The sequence below is a fragment of the Taudactylus pleione genome, unplaced genomic scaffold (genome assembly GCF_031769625.1).
Source record: "Taudactylus pleione unplaced genomic scaffold, aTauple2 ptg000026l, whole genome shotgun sequence".
NCBI classification, from domain to species: domain Eukaryota; kingdom Metazoa; phylum Chordata; class Amphibia; order Anura; family Myobatrachidae; genus Taudactylus; species Taudactylus pleione.
Window position 1 is genome coordinate 10,110,112 of NW_028284428.1, and position 20,931 is coordinate 10,131,042.

General features: G+C 44.2%; 1 protein-coding gene across 2 annotated transcripts in view; it reads left to right on the forward strand.

Annotated features, from left to right (window-relative positions):
• Positions 1-20,931, forward strand: part of SH3KBP1 (SH3 domain containing kinase binding protein 1) — a 509,392-nt gene that overhangs the window by 279,861 nt on the left and 208,600 nt on the right. For both annotated transcript variants that reach the window (XM_088451614.1, XM_088451615.1), the window contains exons 4-5: positions 2,476-2,582; positions 19,514-19,640. In XM_088451614.1, the coding sequence (XP_088307740.1) occupies positions 2,476-2,582; positions 19,514-19,640 (234 nt within the window). The remainder of the gene's footprint in view (positions 1-2,475; positions 2,583-19,513; positions 19,641-20,931) is intronic.

Consider the following 20,931-nt stretch of genomic DNA (forward strand, 5'->3'; position numbering starts at 1 on the left):
TGTGTAGTCTCCTCTCCCACCCCTGTGCCCCGTGTTCCCCTTCCTGTATACTCTGCCCTCCCACCCCTGCTCCATTGTGCCCCCTGTTCCCCTCTCCCCATATCTGTACCCCGTCTGCTCTCATGTGTACTGTCCCCTCCCACCTGTGCCCCCTGTTCCCAACTACCTATGTCTGTACCCCTTCTGATCTCCTGTGTACTCTGCCCTCCCACCTCTGTGACCTCCCCTCTCCCCATGTCTGTACTCTTTCTGGTCTCCTGTGTACTCTGCCTTCCCACCTGTGCCCCCTAGTCCTCTCTCCCCGTGTATGTACCCCTTCTGCTCTCCTGTGTACTTCCCCCCCCCGCACCTGTGCCCCCTGTTCTCCCCATGTCTGTACCCTGCTGCTGTTCTGTGCGTTTTTACACGCTACAGGCAGAGAGGCATAAATTGTCATAGGACCCAGACACTGTGGAGTAGGACCCCAATTTTTTAAAAGGAAGCTGTCCCTGGGACCCACACTTTTTTTCGTTCAGCGCGATCACTGGATGTAAGGGGCATTACTGTGTGATGTAACTTGAATGAGGGGCACTACTCTGCAGTGTAATATGACAAAGGGGCACTATGGTGTGGCATAATTTGAATTGGGGGTACTATTGTGTGGTCATGCCCCTTCCCAGCGAATACACAACTGTTTTTTCGGAGCACGCCTACGGCGCGCACCCTACCTGATTCTGTTTGTTAAGGGGGACACAATGCTCTTTATGTCCACAGGGCATCAAAATGTGTAGTAACAACTCTACTTTGGTGTGCACAGATGTGTGATCCTCTGTGCTCAGCACCCCCTGCCCTAAACAAATCCTACAGTGAACACTATCTAATCCTCTACAACTGCTAGGCTAGGCCTTGGTCAGTAGGGAAAATGCCTTCCCTTTTCTTTGTGCGTGACCTACACCAATGAAGTGCCAGCTTTTCCTAACAGAACCAACCAAACACCAAATGTTTAAATATGGCACATGTTTAAATCCCCTGCAGGATAATATTAATTATATGTGTAAGAGCATAGACTAAAATGTGGGAGGAGTTGGGATTAGTAAGGGGAGGAGTCTTTGCCAGGAGCCAGATGCTGACACCGTGGTGGGCCTGTGTGCTTTAAAATGCCAGGGCCTATTTTTAGTCCCAGTCCGGCCCTGCTGGTGGGTGTCTGCATACACAAAGCGATCGCATGGCCAGACATAGTGGGCGTGCTTATGCCTTGCCGTGCATTCGCCTGCCATGCCATCACTTAGCCAAATTTGCACGAGCGAACGCATCTAGCGACCGGATCTGAATCGAGCCCATAGTTCCAGAGAATGCACAGTACAAAAACATGCAAGATATGTTCCGCCAACAGGCATATCACAATATGTATCATAGGGTCCTATATGTAATGAATCATACAGCCCTCCATTATACCCAACTCCTATATATCCTATATACAAACAAGTCTATATCACAAACTCCCGCCTGCCTTGGAGAGAGGGCAACCTTTCTGCATCCCGTCCACTTCTCCAGAATCACTATACTTTGTGGCGGTGGAGCCATGATGACACACATCCTTCTTGACTTAAAAAAAAAAAACAGCTGATTTTTCTAGACAACACTGAAGGATATGACTTGTTATCAGGTCCCTGTCACTCTGATGATCCAATTATCCTGCCCCCTGACTCATGTAGATCATCAAGTGCTGCCCTCTTCTGTTTCTATCTCGCCTCCACATCTCCCAGAGCCAAAGTAGTAAAAAAAAAAAAAAAAAAGCAATGGTTTAATTTGACTGTTGGATATGCCATATAATTTGGCTGATGTACCCTACGTGATAACCATACTCGTGTACTGCTTTTACACTGCATTGGTATCCTATTTTGTGTTTTGAATAAACATTAATGAGGATGCAGCTAATAACTTGTTTGGAACCAATGACAAAACTGAGTCACAAATCTCATAAATATTGGTACAACCTAGGAAACGGCTGTGTGCAATAGGAGATGGATGTTTTGTGGTGACTATTAGGAATATACAGTCTTCATTATTCTAATGTTGAATGGAAAAGGGAGCAATTAACAGCAATCGGTTTTAGTATTGATAATATACTTAGGTAATTTGCTTGATGTTTACATATTGTCACCGTCTTTAATAGTTATATTGTACTTGCCCACTCTCCAGGAACTTACGGGAGACTCCCAGATTTGGGGTAGAATCTCCCTGCTCTGAGAAAAGTGAGCAATTCTCTCGCATCCCTGCCAGCGCTTCCACTTCTCCAGGGAGATATAGTTAACAATCATCTATTTATTACATTTTATTCACTTTAGTCTCACTTTGTCATTATGTATTTTTTTTCCGAATGATCTGCCCATACCTGTACTGTCACAGTAACTAATAAACAAAAACTCTGAGAAGACAGAAAAAAGGTTGGCGATGACTGAAATTCACCATGCTTCTTTCTATCGGCATGCACAGGTGAAGGGACGCGACGGAGGAGGTGTCAAGTGGCCTTTAGCTACATGCCACAGAACGAAGATGAACTTGAACTCAAAGTTGGAGAGATTATTGAAGTCCTCGGAGAAGTAAGAGTCTGCTTTATGTGCTTTTGTCTTTTTTTTTTTTTTTTTAACTATTATTGAAAATTGCCATGAACTTGAAATTCTGAGACTGTTTACATAAATCTTGCCTCATCTCTGGGAATTAGATTGTATTTTCCTGCATTTTTGAGATCCCGAAGGGGAAGTGCAAGTGGTAAGTTGGGGGGAGCGTGATGACACCATTCACTGCTGCTCAGTGATGCAATTCACTTCATCGCACAGTAAGGGGTGTGGCCATGGATGTAATCACATATATTAGTTGTGAAGTATTTTTGAGTATGTTATCTCATCTTTGGGAACTAGATCATACTTATCTACTTTTTTTAACTTGATTAGCCTATGGCTGGTTGGCACTATGGCTGGAGAAACCAACACTGCTATAGTGCCATCAGCACTGGCTGGAAAAGCCTAGTGCTACAGTAGTTAGCGGAAAATTCAGGGAAACCCCACACTCTTTGTACCCCTGATTTCTCCATTACCAGCCTAGTCTTAAGGACAACGCTGACTAATATTTTGTAGCGTTCCTGCTAGGCTGTGGGCAGGGCGCTTCTGCATGTGTCAAAAAGGAGGCGTGGCCGGTCCTGGAGGAGGCGTGTCCTTGTAACACACCTCCAAATTGTCACACCTGGGGGAGTGCTTAGCACTTACGGAGGTGCTGGGCTTCCCCCAAGCTCTCCCCACACGGTGAATAGATGCCTGGAGCATGCGTACGGCATCTATTCACCCGGTGATGATCGTTCCTCGCAACGTTTCCCACCCGCAAGACACTGCGCTGCGAGACACTCAGGACAAGCTATTTTAGGGAGGCGCCGCTAAAACGGCAGGGCGCATTTTGCCATTTTAAAATCAGCCGAGCAGGAACACTATTTTGTGCTGAGGACCCCACACAATTTTCTTAATTTTTTTTTTAAATACTGTTTTACATTTGTCCATAAAATACTATATAAAAGACTCTTTACATAAACATGCTTCTCAGAGGCAACTCATTTGTATACAATAGAGAAAAATCGGGATAGGTTTTTGATCTAATATATGGTTTTGTGTCAGATTTGGAACGGTTTTGATCTTAGTAAATCGGTATGATGCAAAACTGCTGGTAAATCGCTGCAGTCCTAATGAGATTTTAAACTGTCAGCTTAATAGACTTTCCCCAAATCGTTTTAGCTTAAGGGGAATCTTATAGGCGCTCTTATGCTATATTCATAAATGTCACAGGATGCATCTTTAGATGTTAACATTTATGTAATCGCTGCCAATTTAAAAGTATAACTTAGCATAAAATGGCTAAATTCATTGTTTGCTGTTGTTTTATAAAACATATTCCTTCAATTGGAAAACTGAGTTTTATTGCTTTTGGAAGAAAAAGTTTCTTTTTATATTATTTTGCGTTGTAATGTTAATGGTGCATGGTGGGAGTATATTGAGTGAAATGACTTTACTATTTTTAATGGTAGGGTGCTGTGTAGGTAGGCGTTCATCTGGAGTTAGTGTTGTGTGGGTTTTGTGTTGCTCACAAAAAGACCTTTTTAAATTTGTAACGAAGTAAAGCAATTGCAATAATTAGGTACAAGTGAACTTCTTTTAAACTCTCATTGAGTAATATTTGGAAATATAAATTACGGATAGGCGTTATAATATAGACTTGACAGTTAAAGGAAAACTCCACCGAAACATTGGAGTTTCCCTATACCCTTCTCCACATCTACAGTAGTAAAACCAAAATGCCCCCCTTGCCCATGATCACCACACATTTGGAAGACACACCTGCCAATGATGGAACAAATATTTACCTCTGACTGTAATCTAGATGAGGGTTATAATGTAAGGTCAGAGCATTTAATAGTTGCTAATGCACCTGTCTGCGGAGGGGATCCAGTTTTATTGGAAACACAATGTGAATCTGTTTATAACAAGAGCCATGTTAAATACAGATGGAATATTTCACCTTGTATCCCTGAATTTGTAGCCACCATCCCCATTTCCTCAAGACCCTTCCACCTATCCACCCTCTAGTCACCACACTCTGGGGCATACTTGCCTACTTTTGAAAACTAGTTTCGGGGAGATCGTAGGTGGTATCAGAATGTGTTGCCGCTCAGGGGGGCGTGTCATGTTCCGCCCAAAGGGTGTGTCTAGCTCCACCTATGGGTGTGTCTGTTGTCACTCAGGGGCGTGTCCTGTAGTGGCAAGTGAAAACTATAGTACTAAGAGCAGCATGAGCCACTACTAGATGATAAATCTGCATACAGTATAAAGCTGGGTACACACTAGATCGACCTATCTGACGATTGGTAAGTGTATACACATTTACCAATTCAGCTGCTTGATGTGCCGGGCCTGACAGCTCAAATGGGGAGGCATTTAAATCGTCCACCCAGTTAAGCTGATAATCACCGCTAGATCCCGCAGCATATGTATGGGCGATCGTCAGATCGCCTGTACATACCAGCAGACGACCGATATATCTTTCAGATATATATCGGCCATATACTGTGCTACACAGCAGATCGACTATGTCTGTGAATGACGTCGTTCACAGACATATCTGCTGTACACACCCGGCGATGCACTATAGATTTATCGCCCGTTCAAACGAACGGGCGATCTATCTATCAGTGTTTACCCAGCATAAGTCCAGTGGTGAAACTCCAGAGGGTGCAGGGTGTGTGAAGGTATGCAGGGCATAGAAATGCTGCCACCTCTGAGCACCTTTCTACAAACACTAATCATTGGATACTATTGTCTGTGGGCATGTAATGGTTATATATTTTTTATTATTAAATAATAGCAAATTACCAGATGATGTTTTAAATATTAGATTAAACAATGTATTGAAACTTTATTTCTATATTTTTCAACAGGTAGCTGTATTTTAAGAGCTCCCTTATTTTGATATATCCTGTCACAAACAAGCTGCACTCTGAAAGGACACTCACTGATGAAATGGATGGCTGTCAGTGAGTGCCCTGTCAGAGTGCAGTTAATGCCTGTGACACTCAGCACCAGCAGCACTAGCCACCGTGGATGACACAGTTCACTTTAATAACTTACATTTGATTTTGATAAGCCACTGTTGGGGGAGAAAAGGCCGCCACCACTGCTGCTGCTGATACAGTGTAGCGCCTTGGATCAGTGTAGCGCCGCTCCTCCGCTTCCAATGTCGCCAAGCACACTGTGCCAATATAAGCATGAACTGCTTGCTAGACCGGCCTTTAAGTAAGTCATGACGTCCCCCTCGCAGACCCTGCCCCCCGGCATTCTGGACTCGCGTATGCGCAGTCCGAATATTTAGAAACCATCCAGAAATTGAAGTATACTTTGCGTGGCAGTGGGAGGCTAAATTAATAATCGGGTCCTCCTGCTAAAATTGGGAGGGTCAGCAAGCATGCTGTGGGGGTGATTAAGAGATGGACGCATGGAAGCCTTTGGGGCAAGTGGCTAATGGTTTCCCTCTGCGTAAGCATCCAAGCTGCACTGTACATGTGTACTGATGGTTACCGCACAGAGACGCAGATTGAAATTGCATGCAGATCCATGCAATTTCAATGGCTAATTCTGTGTGGTAACTGAGGGGATGGCTACCAGATGCGGTCATGACACAGTCGCAATGACCCCAGCAGCAATGTTCAGTCTGATCTTCTGTGCCTGTCATAGGGTAGGTGCAGTGTTCCATGGTGTGGACAGTGGTGCGCCAATAGTGCATCTTTGTCCTAATAGGACGCCCATCGACCTGAGGCATTAGAATGAAGACGCAGTAGCAGCTGTGACAAAAGATGCAGCTGCTACTGCAATAACGTCACATCAGTCAACCTCCTGAGTGTATTCCTTTTAGCCCCTAATTCATGTTTCTTCTTGCAATCAATGTTTTAGAAGTATGGTGGCATGTGGATGTATAGGAGAAGGAGCTAGGCAGGTTGAAAAAACCTCTGTCAAATAATTGTGCTATCCGAGATGAGTGGACCAGCTATAGAGCATGTAATATATTAGCACCATTGCCCCCATCATTCTGGTGGTCCCATCCATCTCATGCACTGCCTTACCCTTTCTTTTTAGCTTGTGTTAAGTGGAAGAGGGGTAGAATGGCGCTGGGCTGTGAGTGACATCATAACCAAGCTCCGCTCTCTCAACGCATCACAACATGGAGAGGAAGTAGCCAGCAGATAAGATAAGAAAATGACTGTGAATCTAAAGAAATTGCCCCTCTACATTAGCAGCTGGCACTCACTGTGAGAGAGCTGCAGGAATAACAAAGATGTTCCATTAATAACATAGGGTCTGATACAGAGATGGACGCGATTTTGCACAGAATGCAGCTGCGAATATGTACTAATGTTTACAAAGCTTACCTCTGCTTGGGGACGCCAACTGCTGCCTTCTCATATCCATCCGATGTCATGCACCAGTGTAGACATCGGTAACATCACAGATCAGTCAGCCTCGCAGTTTGTAGTCAAGTCTGACCTGCCTCAAACACTACGGCTCTCCTGATATGCAGAGAATTCTCATGCTGCGAAGGAAATTGCAATAGATAGTTTATGCACGCCCATGAAACCCCTCTGGAATCTTTTTTTGCGTTCAATCACAAAACAATCGCTGCGAGTGTGCAGTGCGGCTTACACGCATGCGCAATGGCAAACAATTCCTAGATCTGCGTAAATATCAGCAGTATGTAAATCTCTGAATCAGGCCCATTATCTGCTGAGACTGAGTTAATGTTAATCCACACTGTATATCTGCGCAGCAACCCGCTTAGCTGTCAGGTTTATTTTTATGTAAGCAGTAGTAAAATAGTAGGTTGAGGATAGCAGTTTTTTTATTTTATTTACACATGATCCAGTGCTTGCCGACTTCTCGGAAGGAGTCTCCGGGAGGGTCCATGGGAAGGGGACCGGCAGCACAGGGTCATAGCACAACAAAAGCGTCATCACGGGGCCACAATGACACGATACATAGTAAAACACACCATCCAGCTGCTCAGCCAGCCTAACTTCACTCATGAAGTGGGTGGTCAGCCGAAAGCAGTGGTGGATTCAGGAAGATATGCCTGCTCTTCCGAAAGTCCGGGAGAGCCATACAAGATGTGGGAGTATGGTGAAGCTGTTAGCATAGTTAGTGTATGGGGACCATAACCTAATAACGTAAGGCTGCTGGACTGCGTCTTGGTCCCATCACCTAATGGTAGAGTAGTCCAGCAATGTGGAGTGCAACGGAATGATGCTAGATATATGTATTATCCAGACAGATTGCCAACCATGATGAAATACGCTTGGCCAGAGTACATGTAACGTTAGATGTGTTTGTGCAGTTGTTTGGTGCTGGTGGCGATTAGTCTACACATTGCACAGCTTATCCAGTTTTTAGGATTATCAAACCAGGTAGAACAACAAGTAGCCTAAAACACGGGTATGTAACAGGTAGTATAGAAGCAGCCTGGAGCTTACGGGTTTTAATGGGTGTTGTAGTGCGCAGTGCGTCTGGGTGGTAAAAGCACTGGCTTATGTTAGCACTCTGCTCCCTTACTACAGCAGTGGGGGTGTTGCATACTTGCTGCAGCCTTACAGGCACAGCACTCAGCAAACAGATGGAGAATCTCAGGGTTGCGCCTGTCCATGAGGAACACCAGGGAGGAAAATGCGCTGAGATGCTACACATCCTCAGTAGCCCATGTCAGAGGTCAGACCTTTTGCAAGACTTAGTAACTTGTCTGCAGCATGGATGGAGGGAGGCAGCGCTAGAACGCTCCTCGCCCAATAGAAGCTTGTTGTAAAGAGGATATTTTCCATTCTTAACTGTCTGGTTATTTTCCAAAAAAACCCAGAAATTGGCATTTTTTTTTATTTAATAAGGTTTGGAATATATTTTTTAAAATATATTTAAATCTTTTATTAAAAAAAAAAACAACATACCTAGAGGGTATGGATTCGTGCCCCCCTCCCCCTCCTCATTTGTATTTTTTTTTTTTAACATTCCCCCTACACATATACACACACAGAGATCAGCATATTTGTGATGGGGGGGACTATGGGCCTGATTCATTACAGATCGCTATTGAGATTGCAGCTCCTTAATCACACCCATGTCTTCTACAAAAATATGCTAATGATTGCTATTGCAATGTTATCGCACAGCCATCATAGAGACGCCCACTGCCTCCCACTACCGCTATCTCACATCCATAATACCCAGCAGTCCTGCATATACATCGGAAACATCGTCTACCATCAGCCCCTCATGCACAATTACAGCAGCCCCGACCTTACTTAGAAATTACTAGCCTCGTTGCATGCAGTGAGTACTCAAGCGGCAGATGCCGTCGCAGTAGCTAATTTATGCACGCCCATGTAATGGCGTTCACAGCAGTGTTTCTCTGACCACCCCCCCGACACCACTCCCAAATGCTTACTGCCTGTCACTCACTCTGTGATAACTTACTGTGCTCTTCGTAATCGCAGTGCGATCACAGTGTAGCCTTCGTGCACTGCGATGCATATGTATGCGCAGTAAGCTGTTGCGATCCGTAATGAATCAGGCCCTTTGTTCCCCACCTCACACTTGTAGTTTAGGCGCATGGAGTGCCGTTCATATCGTATGGCATTCTGAGGTGCAATTTCAGGAATGTCGGTGGTCACAGACAGCAATAACAATACCAGGGGTACTGAGCAGGAGATCCATTCTGCACATGTGATGAAAGGATTTCCTCCAAGCAGGGGGGTGGCACTATCGTATGGGATATAACCTGGTCAGGTAATTCACCCCTGGCTGCGATCGCATCTCATGTTAGTGCCAGGCAAGTGGTTAAACTAGAAGCTCTTTGAACTTCCCAGTCCATAATCCATGATCTGGGGCCTGATTCAGCTAGGATCGCAACTGTGATTACACACGCAATTGGCCGATTCTTGTGTTCTGCGCATGCATATGCATCACTTTGCGCGAACCAGCCACTGCGATCGGGACTGCGATCGCAGTGACTATTCAGACCCATCGCAAAGTGATTGACAGGAAGAGCTGTGTGTGGGAGGTGACGAGAGGGTGTTCGGCGAAACGCAGACGTGCCAGTGCATTTGAACGTCGTTGCGGGGGCGTGCATACATTATCCACTGAGATGCCAGGCGGGATGTCTGACTGTCTGAGAGGGCAGGCGTGACCTGTGATGTCACGCCACCGCACCTACAGAGGTCACGGCCTGGGCGCGCCTGAGCTTCCCAGAAGAGCTCAGTGGCAGCGCTGCCCGGGCCGCAATGACTGCACTACAGTAATATGATCGGCGGCTCTGACAGCAGGCTCCGACGGTGGCTCGGCACACTAAACTACCGCCCACGGCACACTGGTTTGCCACGGTACAGAGGTTGAAAACCGCTGCCTTAATTGGTAGATGTATAATCCAAATCCCAATCTCGTTTTTTCCCAAGATTGGTATTTGGTTAACAGTCTTTTAGACTTGTTCAAACTAAGGGCCTGATTCAGAGCCGCTCGTAAGCGGCCGCTCGTTCGCTCCGGGCGATGTTTGCCCAACTGCGCATGCGTGCGGATCGTAATACACATGCGCGAACCAGTCAGTGCGGCCGAAAATCGTTTGTTCGCTAAATAGCGAATGCCTGCTATTTGAGTGACAGAATGAGGCGTATGTTGGTGGTAAATGGGGAAGGTGCTTAAAAACGGGGAGTGGAGATCCGAACGCAGGCGTGCTTAAAGGTCAAAACGGGCGTTTTAAGGGTGTGCATAATTAATACAGCAGCGTCATTGACCACGTCACTGGGTTATTTTATAGCCAGAACTGCTCGCAAGATTGTGGTAGCAAAAACCAACCACAAGAATAGCGAGCAGTTCATACGCTGGTCCATGTACTCGATTAATCTAATAAATAGCGGACATGACGTAGGATGCGAGCGGCCAGGGGGCGTATTTTTCAAAAAACGACCGCAAGTTTTGTTCGCTCGTTCAGACATAGAGGCGTGAACAGACCGCAAAGTGCGAACGGTTCATTTGAATAGCCACCCCTTTTTAATGAATGAGCGAGCACAAATAGCATCCGGCTCTGAATCAGGCCCATTGTGTTTATTCTTATTATAATATTATTGTTATGTTTTATTTTATTATTTTTTTCATGTATTTTTTTAAGTGTTGTCCGCAGATTTTTATGTAATAAAATATTGTCTTTTTGTGACTAGCGCTTCTCACTTTTTCTGTGAACACAATTTTCAGTTTTTTAGGGGGTTCCATTTTTCCCCCCCTTGTTTGTGGGAGCAGCTGTCACATTCTTTATATCATTGTTTTTTATATTATTGTTTTTTAGGATTCTCATAAATATCTTACACGCATATTGAGGCTAGATATATTTATCCAGAGAGCCAGCGCCAAAATATATACACATTTGTTACTGGTAGATGTATACCTTGCTGCCACTGTAAGACTGGCACCTTTATCACAATGTCTACAAATAATAAAAAATAAAAAAATAACATTGTCTTTATTTGCATGAAAGCACATAAATAGTTTGCAAGAAACAGACAGATTTCAGAGAAAAAAAAAAATTTGTTAAGCCGGGCATACACTATACAATTATCGGGGCGCTATGAGTGGATCCCCCGATAATATCACTGTGAGTGCCCGCCCGATGCTATATATGTTAAATATTGGCTGCATCGGGCAATGTATACTCGGCCGACAGACAGACATTTCCCTTGTTCCGTCCCATGGAAGGAATGGGGAAATGTCTCCTCCCCGGGGGCTGAGCGCAGATATTGGGGCCAATACACTGTGAGATATCTCGTAGTGTATGCCCACGATATCTGCAAGGTGAGAGGCTGCCAGATAAAATGTGTGTCGGTCCGACAGGCTTTTTCTCTGGCAGTGTATGCCCAGCATTAGAAATGATTTTAATAGAAATATTTATTATTATTCTTAATATTATTATGATTATTATTATTTTCAATAAATAATTTGCTGTTCTCCAACAGATAGTTGTACTGGATATTATTTCCCAGGTTTCAAAATATGTCCTCTGGTGCCTCCTGCAGATGCACAGAAATGTAACATGCCCAACAATTTAGGGTCTGACACAGCTTGCGTTACATATGTGTATATATATCAGTGATGTGCGGTCAGGTGAGGCATGGCCTTACCTGATATACTTCAGAGTTTTGACTATAAAAATAATAAGAAAAATGTAAAGAAAAAATTATAAATATCTTCTGTGTCTAATTCTAATCATTTTTATAGTCAAAACTTTGGAGTAAAAAGTGTATAGCAGGTGAGGCACTACTTCCCCTGTCTACCTTTTCTGCACATCCCTGATCAAAACACACTATACGCTATAGCCCGTATTTACACGATACAAACAGAGCGGGTCCTGCAAAAGTCGCCACAGGTTTATATTTCCCATTTCTGCCCACGTGGATAGTAACACTGGTAGCTGATCGGCCTTGCCGTAGCAGTCTCGTGGGTCCTTTCTTCAACTTTGATCTCGCAATGACCCCTTCCCTACCCCCAATACTGCCACAGCTGCTATCCTGACCCCTTCCCTACCCCCAGTACTGCCCCAGCTGTTATCCTGACCCCCTCCCTACCCCATACACTGCCCCCCCAGTACTGCCCTAGCTGCTATCTACCCTTTCCTTACCCCCAGTACTGCTTGCCCCTAGCCTTTTCCTTGCCCCCAGTAAGCCCCAGCTGCTATCTGCCCTTTCCCCCTCCCTACCCCCAGTACTGCCTGTCCATAATCTCCTCCTTACCCCCAGTACTGCCCCAGTTGCTATTTACCTTTGCCCTCTCCCTATCCCCAGTACTGCATGCCCCTAACCCCCTCCTTGTCCCCTAGTACTTCACCAGCTGCTATCTACCCTTGAACCTCCTAACTCCTCCCAGCACTGCCTGCCCTAGCTCCCTCCTTTTTCCCCAGCACTGTCACAACTGCTATCTTTACTTACCTCTCCCTACCCGTAGCACTGCCTGCCCTTACTACCCTCTATCCATAGCTCCTCCCCAACTTCTCCCTGCTTGTACCCCCAGCTCTACCCCAACTGTTGTTTTCCCTTAACTCCCTCTACCCAAGCTGCCACCTGCCCCTAGCACTGTCCTAACTGCTGCCTGCCCTCAGCTCCCATAATATGTGATGGGACCCAGAAACTGTGGGGTAGGACCGCACAGTTACAGCCATGGCCAAAAGTTTTGAGAATGACACAAGTATTGGTTTTCACAAAGTTTGCTGCTTCAGTGTTTTTAGACCTTTTTGTCGGATGTTACTATGGTATACTGAAGTGAAATTACAAGCATTTCATAAGTGTCAAAGACTTTTATTGAAAATTACATTAAGTTTATGCAAAGTCGATATTTGCAGTGTTGACCCTTCTTTTCAAGACCACTGCAATTCGCCCTGGCATGCTGTCAATCAACTTCATACTGACTGATGGCCGCCTATTCTTGCCCAATCAATGCTTGGAGTTTATCAGAATTAGTGGGTTTTTGTTTGTCCACCCGCCTCTTGAGGATTGACCACGTTCTCAATGGGATTAAGGTCTGGGGAGTTTCCTGGCCATGGACCCAAATTTTGATGTTTTGTTCCCCGAGCCACTTAATTATCACTTTTGCCTTATGGCAAAGTGCTCCATCATGCTTGAAAAGGCATTGTTCGTCACCAAACTGTTCTTGGATGGTTGGGAGAAGTTGCTCTTGGAGGATGTTTTGGTACCATTCTTTATTCATGGTTGTGTTCTTAGGCAAAATTGTGAGTGAACCCACTCCCTTGGCTGAGAAGCAATCCCACACATGAATGGTCTCAGGATGCTTTACTGTTGGCATGACACAGGACTGATGTAAGCCTCACCTTTCCTTCTCCGGACAAGCATTTTTCCAGATGCCCCAAACAATCTGAAAGGGATTCATCAGAGAAAATAACTTTACCCCAGTCCTCAGCAGTCCAGTCCCTGTACCTTTGGCAGAATATCAGTCTGTCCCTGATGTTTTTCCTGGAGAGAAGTGGCTACTTTGCTGCCCTTCTTGACACCAGACCACCCTCCAAAAGTCTTCGCCTCACTGTGCATTAAGATGCACTCACACCTGCCTGCTGCCATTCTTGAGCAAGCTCTGCACTGGTGGTGCCCTGATCCCGCAGCTGAATCAACTTTAGGAGACGGTCCTGGCTCTTGCTGGACGTTCTTGGGCGCCCTGAAGCCTTCTTCACAACTATTGAACCTCTCTTCTTGAAGTTCTTGATGATCCGATAAATGGTTTATTTAGGTGCAATCTTACTAGCAGCAATATCCTTGCCTGTGAAGCCCTTTTTGAGCAAAGCAATGATGACTGCACGTGTTTCCTTGCAGGTAACCATGGTTAACAGAGGAAGAACAATGATTTGAAGCTTCCGCCTCCTTTTAAAGCTTCCAGTCTGTTATTCTAACTCAATCAGCATGACAGTGATCTCCAGCGTTGTCCTTGTCAAAACTCTCACCTATGTTAACGAGAGAATCACTGACATGATGTCAACTGGTCCTTTTGTGGCAGGGCTGAAATGCAGTGGAAACGTTATTTTTGGGATTAAGGGCCTGATTCAGACTCTGTTGTAAGCGCTGAGCGCTCGCAACCGGGTCGATGGTGGCCCAGAGCGATTGCGCACGACGGAGCCGGCTCCGTAGTGCGCATGCGCGAGACCCGGATAGCGACGGGCACTCCGTCGCTCCGGGTCTCGCAACAAAGGGGGCGAGAGGTCGATGTTGAGTGACAGCATGCCCCCTTTGGTAGGCAGGCCAGGGGGGTGGCTGCCCAAACTGAGGCGTTCCCATGAGAATGCCTGTCGTTTGGGGGCGGCCCCACTGACATCACGAGTGATGTCAGTGGAGAGATTCCGGCTCTGTTAGAGCCGAAATCTCTCTGGGGCTTGCGGCCATGAGACCCTACCACAAGGGTCTCGTCGCAAGCTCGATGGTCGCGATGGTCTTGACCATCGCGACCATCATCATGGCCGCTCGCTATAGCTGTGGGTGGTCACCCACAGCTATGCGAGCGGCCAGGAGGACGCACAAAAGAAACAAAAAACGCCCTGATTCAGAGCGAGCGCTCTTGCAGAGCGTCTGGCTCTGAATCAGGGCCTAATTTCATTGTCATGGCAAAGAGGGATTTGGCAATTAATTGCAATTCATCTGATCACTCTTCATGACATTCTGGAGTATATGCAAATCGCCATCATAAAAACTGAAGCCGCAGACTTTGTGAAAACCAATACTTGCGTCATTCTCATAACTTTTGGCCATGGCTGTATATATATTTTCCTAAAAATATTAATTATAAATACACATACTGTTACTAAAACATAAAAAGGTAGGAATGTCATCACAGAAATACATCTGATAGGTTAGTAAAAAAAAAAAAAATTATAATCAGAGACAAATAGCAAAAGTGATGGTATGCAAACTAGCTGTCACTCATAATCAGCCCCTTAGTGTTTATTGTTTACTCACTTATATTGTGCAACCAATACATCATATGCTTCAGGTATGACATTAAGGGGCGCAGTTGTGCAGGAATTTGTCTTGGTAGTTAACACCTTATTGTAGCCATTCGACTAAAGCCGCGTATCCACAAGTAGACATGGAAACGACAGCACGATTACGACATTGTAATCGTGCTGTAGTTTCCATGTCTAGTGATGTGCTTACACTGGACGTTCACTCATTCAGTCTAGGCACATCCATCATCCCCGCACATGCTGAACCTGACAGGATCGTCAGGTTGACCAGCATGTACGGGCGATGATAGATGTCGGAAACAACCAGTGGGCACGCCCATCGCTGGTTGTTTCCGACCAAAACATGCCCAATGCATGCACAATGCATGCGTGTTATCGTGCAATCGCTTGTTACAATCGCTAAGTGGATACCCCCTTAAGAGCAATAACTGTAAAATAAAGTTTAATTACTGCATTCAGTTGAGCATGTGGCCATTACTCAGTTAGGTTTGAGGCAAAGACCTATGTAATTTTATTGTATAAAAAAAAATTACTTATGTGCAACCAAATAGAGCAACTTTCCCAAAGAAAATGAAAACAAAATAGGAAAAAAATACTAAATCAATTGAATATTATTGCTGATGCTACAAATCCCCTGATCATTCTCTTAGGCATGCGTATACATACATACATGCATACATGGTGTGCACGTTATGCCCAGGCACAGCCTGGACACTGTCAGCAAAATGACTGTTTCCGGCAGCATGCTGATAAGATGACATTCAGTGAGTCACTTAATACTCACATACCAGTGCAGTGGTGCTCTCCCCCTCCCTTCACACCCTACTTATTTCCACCCACGGAGGTGCTGAGAATAGTTCAGTGATTTGTACATGTTCTATGTGATATAAACCATTTAGTACTACTTGGCATTATATGAAATGGGAGCATTACTGTGCGGCATAATATGGTCATAGGTTAGGGAAGTGACAGAGTTCAGGGTCGAGGGGCTTGATGGGTAAATTATACGGAGAGATTGGGGGTAATGATGATGAGAGGGGGATTGATAACATGGAAATAATGCTAGTGCTAGACACGTTCCTCACTGACGAGTATCCCTCACTAGATTTCTCTGTACTGTAATGAAATGTATGCCCACACCAATGGTTATTATTATTATTATTATTGTTGTTGTTCTATTAAAAAAAAAAAATAACTTGTAGCTACAGACAGTTCTACCACAACACTAACCTGCAATCATTGTTCTGCAGTAAAATGTGACCTAAATATTTGCAGAGCTGCAATAATTAGCATTACGAAACCATCTTCTCCACCCACGGATATGCCTGATATTTCTGCTACCAATATTGGTGTCATGTAAAGCAGACATTTGCAGACACAGTTTTGACAATGATCTATAGGTTACATGTGTTTTTGTTTTACTACAAAGTATTTATAACGTTATAGACTGGTGATGTATAAATTGGAAAACATTATAGGGGAAATGTACATTTTTTTCTGAATGCTTTAATAAGCCTTTAGAATGTAAGCTCTCACGAGCAGGGACCTTTTCCCTCATGTGCTTCTCTTTACATTTTCTTCTACTCTTTACTCCCCATAAAGGCACCTATCACATAACTGCCAACTCCCGGCTGCTTATCGTGAGCGCTTAATCGCTATTGCAGCAATGTATATAAATCGTGTCCTTGTCCTGCACTGCAATGTACTGTAAGTTACTCGTTTCTTGTTCACCTATTAGTTTTATGTACTATGTAAGGTGCTGCGGAACACTTGTAGCGCCATATAAATAAAGGAGAATAATAATAATAATAATAAGCCAGCTGCTATGAGCTGATATGGTGCATACACACGGTCAGATTTTTCTTCAGATCTGAACGATAACGATTTAAAAAATTGTTCAATCGTTCATATCTGAAGGAAAATCTGACGTGTGCAACGATGAACGATGTGCGTTCCCGTTTGTCAGATAACGATATCCGACATCTGATGTGTTTGCAGTCAGTTTTGGACGATTTCCATTCATTTTAATACAGTAAAAAATAGTTCAATCGTTTGCAAATCGTTCATCTGACATATCTGACCATGTGTATGTACCATTCCTGTTATTATTCCACTACTAATTCCTGCTGACCTTTCAATAATTCTTTTAATTATCTTATAGCCATTATAACAGCAGGTACCAGCAAATCAATAGCTAGTCCAAAGCTTTTAGCTGAACATGCATGACTGACTATACTGTTATCAAACGACCTACCCAATAATATACAGCATAAAATGTTTGTTAAAGTAATTATTTATTAAAACAATATTACATTGTATTTTGCTGGGTGTCATGATGGTGACTGATTCCTAGGTGTAATGAGAACGTTGGTCATACCCTGGGTAGGAAAATGGGGGTTATTCCTTGGGTAGGAAAATGAAGGTCATTCCCTGGGTGCAAAAATGTCTGTCGCTCCATGGGTAGGTGAATGGTGGTCATTCCCTGGGTATGTGAAAGGTGGTCATTCCCTGGGTAGGAAAATGGGGGTCATACCTTTGGTAGGAAAATGATGGTCATTCCCTGGGTGAGAGAATGGTCGTTGCTCCCTAGTTAGGTGAATGAGGTTATTCCCTGGGTAGGTGAATGGTGGTTATTCCCTAAGTAGGTGAATGGTGGTTATTCCCTGGGTAGGTGAATGGTGGTTATTCCCTGGGTAGGTGAATGAGGTTATTCCCTGGTAGGTGAATGTTGGTTATTCCCTAAGTAGCTGAATGGTGGTTATTCCCTGAGTAGGTGAATGGTGGTTATTCCCTGAGTAGGTGAATGGTGGTTATTCCCTGGGTAGGTGAATGAGGTTATTCCCTGGGTAGGTGAATGGTGGTTTTTCCCTGGGTAGGTGAATGGTGGTTATTCCCTGGGCAGGTGAATGGTGGTTATTCCCTGGGTAGGTGAATGAGGTTATTCCCTGGGTAGGTGAATGTTGGTCATTCCCTGTGTAGGAAAATAATTGTCATCCCCTGGGAGGGAGAATGGTGGTTGTTCCCTAGGTGAGAGAATGACTGTCATTACCTGGGTAGGAAAAGGGTTGTCATCCCAGGGTAGAAGAGCGCTCATTCCCTATGTAGGAGCATACAGGTCATTATCTAGGTAGGTTATTCTGAGGATAAGTGATTTGTGATCATTCTCTGAGTAGCCGAATACCAGTCATTCCCTGGGTAGAAAAATGTTAGTTATTGTATTTTGTTCTATGGTATGTTTTCTCTGTACCTCTAGTCTTCCAATAAAAAGATATATAAATACAAACAAACAAAACAATAAAGTGCTTCCTTGTCTGCAAACATTTTGCTCACTTTTAAAGATTTCTGCTCACGCATTGCACAAATTAGAGGGAACATAGAATGCAGTTTTTGAATTGGTCAAATGGCCAGGAGCCAGGCAAGATCAAAAATGTGCCTCTTGCCTTCGATAAAACACACATGTAGGGGTCAATTGAATTAGAAGCAAGCGAAACTGAATTTGCAGCATAAAACTTGCGAGTGTGGATCATTAGGTCTACATTATCTAGATCAGGGGTCTTCAAACTTGGCCCTCCAGATGCTGTGGAACTACACATCCCAGCATGCACTGCACATAGTTTTAGCATGCTGTTATATCAAAAAGGTGGCAGTGCATGCTGGGATGTGTAGTTCCACAGCAGCTGGAGGGCCAAGTTTGAAGACCCCTGGTCTAGATAGACAATGTTTGGGTAGACAACTATGAGTGTCGACCTACTGCCTGTCGACCTTTAGTACCTGTTGACTTTCAGTCCCTGTCGACCTATTGACTGTCGACCTTCAGTCCCTGTCGACCTATTGCCTGTCGACATTCAGTCCCAGTCGACCCATTACCTGTCGACCTTCAGTACCTGTCGACCTATTGCCTGTCGACTTTCAGTACCTGCCGACCTATTGCCTATCGACCTTCAGTACCTGTCGACCTTGTTACTAGTCGACCTTTAATGTGTCGACATTCAGACCATATCAACCTTCAGTCCCTGTCTATCTATTGCCTGTCTATCTTCCATTGTCTACCCAAACATTGTCTATCTAGACAAAGTAGACCTAATGACCTGATACCGTCTACTTTTCCCTGTCCTTGTTCTGTCATCTGCTCTGGAAAGATGCTTTTGTGTTCAATACAGAATGGAGGAGAGAAGGATTTGCCTAATGCCCTTGTGTAATACGACGTGCCTAAGTCTTGTCACTAGTTTCTAGTGAATTGAGTGACTGAATAATGGCTCTCCCCACAAAATGATTGCTAAGCACCAGTTTAAGTAAAAGGTTTGCTTTAATGCAGTGCTGTGGTATTTATAAAGTTAAATAAAAAACAGCTATCTGGTAACTTTAGCCACTTTGCATATACAAATGTTATGTTAACTTTTAAAGAAATGTGGTTGAACAACAGCAACTAATTTTGCTATTTGTTGTTTGTGTGAAGGTGGAGGAAGGCTGGTGGGAGGGCATTCTCAATGGAAAAGCTGGCATGTTCCCTTCCAACTTTATAAAGGAGCTTGTCACTGAAACAGAGATTGGAGGAAATTTTGAAGAGCACCAGATAAAGCAAGGTAAGACCATAATATGAGGCAAGCAATAAATAAACTGATTAAATTACATACATGTATAAAATGTACAGCTTAATAATGGTACTGACTGTTGTGTTCTTATTAAAGGGCTGTTACACTGAAACAATGATTTATGATTCTATTATTTATAATTTGCCCACATGTTATTCAGATCTATTGTCTATATATTGTTAATGGCACCATTTAAGTCACCCACATTATCCGCGCCGCAGATGAGGGTGTGTAAGCCCATTGTGCTATGATTTCATCAATAAATATCAAAATAAAAAAGGGCTTAGGAAAAAAAAAACACCCACTTGCAAGATAATGCAACTTTGGTGGAGAGATCTGTGCTGCACTGGAGCACAGCAGTAAAAATATACATATATAGTTCTTCTCACTGATATAGAAGGCTGTATGTTCATAGCAACAACCGTGACACTGTGGTAGATAAGCCATTCATTTTAGTGTCCCCAGACACAGGTTACACAATAATTGGCTAAGAACGATGTATGGAGAATAAATTTTTTGGTACACAGTGTTATCAGCAGTCCCAGCAGAGTATAATGCTTGTAATGTAGTATTAATAATAGTAATGATTATTTTAATAACAAAAAAACAAAACATAAAAAATACAACACACTGTTTGTGTGAGGTTCTGAATTTGTTGTGGACCCGGGGTGGTGATAGGAGCAGACACAGAAGCAGACTTAAATGAAAAAGTGGAGTCTTTAATAAGTGACTTAGAAGACATGGGAATGGCAAATAAATAGTCCAGGTATAGCACTAAAGTGCACTTGATAACTGTAGTGGGGGTTAATGGGAAATGTCCAGATAGTGACAGGCAGGAACAGTCCAATAAACAAATATGGTGAGCTGTAACAGAATGCAGATATGATGAGCTGAAACTGAATGTAGATATGATGAGCTGTAACGAGTGCAGGTATGGTAAGCTGTAACAAATGCAGGCTGTGGTAATGAAGTCCAGCTGGGAGTGAAGGGAGGCAAGGTGCAGGGAACAGCAGGTTAAGGTACTCAGGCAGGTGAAAGTTATTTGGAGGGTGCAGGGTAAATCCAGCAGGTTGGAGCAGGCAAGGTTCAGGCTAGTAGAGTAACAGACAGACAGGCAGGCAGGTAAGGCACAGGTACTTTCTCTCAGCCGCAGCTGAGAAACACGTTACACTGGCAAAGGAAGGAAGGCTCTGGACCTTCCAAAATACTCAGTGCCGCGCTGTGACTGGCTGGAATGAGCACATGACCTACCAGGATTGGACAGCCAGAATCACATTGCCGC